Genomic DNA, 3,999 nt, shown 5'->3' with positions numbered 1-3,999 from the left:
AGTAGCCCATAGGCATTGCCCTTTTCTTGTTGTCTCTTGTGCCGCGCTTCGTTACTTTATTTACACGTTTCAATATACTACAAAACACGGCAGAAACGTTGAGAAATGAATGATGATGAAGAACATATTATTAGGCCAAGACTTTTCCTTTGCAGAACGCCAGCTTGATGACTGCAGAAGGAAATTGATGTGCAATGCGGATTTTTATGTTTAACGAAAAAGGATTCAGAGAATGAACTGTTCTTTAACTACGCCTGGGGCTCTGAGACAGCAGAGAAGTGACATGTTTCAAACCCCGGTTCAAACGATTTTACGAGTGTACGAATTGTGACTTTGACGTACCAAGCTAATTTCCTCTGTACGGCATCGCTATAGGGACTATATGAAAGTAAACTTCTTTAGCTCAGCCGTTAGCCAGATGGAACAAAAGAAGGTTCCATCGATGAGGTTTGACATACGCAGAGCAAACAATAGGCGCAAAGGAAATATACTTAATGATGTTCCGAATATATGACCTACATGTACAATCACACCGTATTTTCATTGTGCAATAAGCTGTAGCGTGTCTCAGCAAAAATGAATGCCGTAAAAGCAGCCTTTCTTTGAAATAACTAGGGAAAACACGGGGAAGGAGAGAGATAGAAATTCAATACGGCGAGCAAAACGAGAACAAGGTAAAAGCGGGAGCCAACGTTTCGACAAGTAGTGATGACTAGTAGCACTAGACAAGCTTACGGTTGTTCGGCCTCAGGTGAATCTGCGTAAAGAAAAGGTTGGGCATGCTGGTGAGTTCAATTTGTCGCGTAAAGAGAAAGGCAATATAACGCTTCGCCGACTGAAATAGCTAAATAAGACATGTACAGCCATCAAACTTTTTCGTCGCTGTCGTATAAAGAGTAATGAGGTAAGATACCTAAGCGATTGAACATACCTTTATGTCAATGTGCGGCAGTGTCTTGCAACACCTAGATCGAAGTCATGCGCATTATTCGCGCTTTGCCATGTTGCACCACTCCACAACCGAGAAGCGCTGTTGCTTAACGCTAAGAAATCTGGTTTCTATATCGACGCACCTTGGGCGAAGCAGTTAACCTCAAAGATTGCCTGTCTATCTTTGCCTCCACCTTGTATTCCTATGTCCTCATCTACTTCTACTACTTTTGCAGAGTGAATACACCACTCTACTTTTACATAAAGCTGACAAAGTCGAGTTGTAGGCACTGATCCCCGTAGTCCCACACGCAGCATGTTTAAGTAGTGTATTCAGCCATGAGGTATTCATTCTCACTGGCCGACAGTCTTAAGTCTAGAACACGCGTATCATACAGAAGGTCGAAGCTTGCTCGTCGTAGCTCTTGCTACTTATTGATGTTGATATGTTTTGTTCAACCAGCATTTATGTAGCCGTTGCGTTATGCTGTTTACATGGCTACAACAAATACTGTCACCTGTTTTGTTGCACAATGTCGTTCTTGTCTTATGGGCTTTACAAAACCGCAACATCAAAATTTTTAGACATCATAATCACTATGCATGAAAACTGCACATGAGCGTACCACACGTGGTGCACGGACGATGTGGGCGTGAGTAGAGGCCGCCGCAAACGGTCTCCTCGTACATTTTTATCCTAAAAGTGCACGATACGGTCAGCGTCAGACGTTGCGTTATTCTGGAACGCATTTAGGGCTGTTGGCAACGTAGATAACAATTAGATCTGCTGAGCGACACCACAGTTGCCGTCCGATACGCCTGCCGGATGCTCCCCGAGCGCTGATATGGACGGCGTGTGAATTCTTGCAGTGGGCTCACCTTTGGGCTGTTCCGGGGGCGCGTCCATGGCGTCCCTGTAGTCGCGCTCTGAAAGAAAGAGGGGAGCCGCGGGCTGTGCCCGCCTGCGAGTAGCTTCGCGAGCACGAGCTAGCTCACCGTCCGAGCCGGTCGAGGCGTCTTCTTCTGTCTCGCGACAGGGCGTACCTCTTCTTCCTTCCTCTGCTTTCGTTGTTGTTGAAGATGACGCTGCACTTAAAGGTGGAGACACCTTGCAATTGACACATTTTAATTGACCCCATTTAATTGTTTAATAGCCTCTTGCAGCACATCTCGCCACCTGATTGTACTTATAGCCATTTATTGTTGTTGCTTTGGATGGTTAAGTAGAAATATTTAACCAGTGTCATACTATTATATTTATATTTTAAGCGATCTGGTGTCAGTTACGCTTACCTTGATAATTTATGTGTATGGTACGCAAGCTGTTTTATATTAATAACAGTAACCTGAAACTTGTCTGGCATGCTACGAAGTTCTGAATATACTTTTAAACATTATTTAGGTACTGACAACAATATTTTGTCCTTGTTTTAAAGCGCAGCTCTTAGGCACCCGTTCCTGCGGTGAGCGTCGGCGTCGTCCCTCGGCGTCCCTCGCAACCGAGCGAACGAGCTCAGCTAAGGATGTAAGAGCGAACGCGGAGCGCGGATGAAAGGGTACGGTGCAAGTGTGAGAAGAGAAACATAGTGCCGCGCCAGACGGGCTTTGCGGTGACGATGACTATGAGATGGCGCCAGCGTAGCGTGCGTCCTCTGTTCATCGATGACTCCACCGATACCATTTCGGAAACAAAGCGCTGCATGAACGGAGGTCTGTTTGCGGCGGCTGTTGTGAATAGCGACCACGCGTCACCCAGATCTCCCGATTAGCGAGGCCGTCGTGCCACACGTCGCTCGATTTGCAAGGTGCCGCACGAGGCAGATTATCCGCGCCAGCCAATATACCGTGAAATGAAAACACACGTAGAGCTGCGCTGAAATTTCGCGTTAATGAGTATCGTAATCGTCGGCGAATTTTTCTTTCCTTTCTTTCAGGTTTGGTGAGGCTTGTCAAGGAGTCGTTTGGCTGCTTTTTCTCTTGCCAACCCTATCTTGTGATGTAAGAAAACTGAAAAGGTTGAGCCTAGCCACTCTAGGGGTTTAAAAGTATTTTCTTATGGATTGTAAAAAACAACGGGAAAATTGTTATTAAACTTTATAACCACTATCCATGGCAACGATGGCATTTCCTACTCCTTGACATGCGCATACCACATGCGGTAAACGGACCTCGTGGGCGTCAGTAGAGTTATTGTCGGCGAGTAGTTGGTCTTGAAAGCCACGACTCATACCCGCTATGTGGGACTGTCCGAGAATCGGATGGATGACCGAAAATGATGACAGGAATTGAGTGAGTGATTAAACGGCTTTATTAAAATATATATGAACAATAGAAGAAAGTCAAAAATAATAATAAATTAAATTTACATGTGGCCTCGAGCCTTAGGAGTTAGATGAATTGATACAGATGGTTGATACTTATAAAATAAGGAGGCTTCAATGGACGTGCACCATTCTTTAGCAGGTCTCGACGTCTGCACCACGAAGAGGCCAGCCCCTGGAGGGCCTGCTGCCCATGTGTGGCAAACACTTGGTATTACGGACCACAAAGCGTTTAACGTGTAGTGTGAACGTCCTGTACGGGTACTTCGGCTGCAGTACCACAGTCCACTTGTCATTGACAGGTCGCAATTGTTATTTTTGTTAGTGTTGTGTCATCTCATCTTGTGAGTCCCGGATGTACTATAACTCTAGTATTGATGAAAAGAAAGCTCTACAAGGCTGGCTAAATTTCTTGGTAACGTGCGAAAAATACAACAACGCAAAGAAATTCAATGGCGGGATATTATCGTAATAGTGCTAAAAATACACACAAGCACGCACATATTTAAAGGGGCAATGGGTTCTAATGGGCAAGAAAGGCCTAGGCGGCGGAGCGGACATCCCCGCGACTGAGTTCCGCTGTCGAGGCTCCAAGTGCAAAGGAGCTCAAAGCTGTCAGGTCCAGCGTCTAGCGGAATGTGCTTCAGACATTTTTTTGAGGACAGTATTAGCGGATGGTACGAACGAAATCTACTAAAAAATGAAAGAAAAGAAAAGACGGAAGTAAAAGACAGAAGCTATAAAAAGT

General features: G+C 45.3%; 1 protein-coding gene across 1 annotated transcript in view; it reads right to left on the bottom strand.

The window, feature by feature from the left end:
• LOC142586371 (uncharacterized) overlaps positions 1–1,932 on the bottom strand; it is a 10,762-nt gene extending 8,830 nt beyond the window's left edge. Inside the window, exons 1-2 of the mRNA XM_075697621.1 lie at positions 1,810–1,932; positions 736–757 (exon numbers count right to left, since the gene is read on the bottom strand). Of these exons, the coding sequence (XP_075553736.1) occupies positions 736–757; positions 1,810–1,837 (50 nt within the window). The 5' untranslated portion in view covers positions 1,838–1,932. The remainder of the gene's footprint in view (positions 1–735; positions 758–1,809) is intronic.
• Between the last annotated feature and the right edge of the window lie 2,067 nt (positions 1,933–3,999).

This window comes from Dermacentor variabilis, chromosome 6, assembly GCF_050947875.1.
Source record: "Dermacentor variabilis isolate Ectoservices chromosome 6, ASM5094787v1, whole genome shotgun sequence".
Taxonomy (NCBI): domain Eukaryota; kingdom Metazoa; phylum Arthropoda; class Arachnida; order Ixodida; family Ixodidae; genus Dermacentor; species Dermacentor variabilis.
The sequence above is the reverse complement of the archived record's forward strand: the minus strand, read 5'-3'. Positions and strand labels throughout refer to the sequence as shown.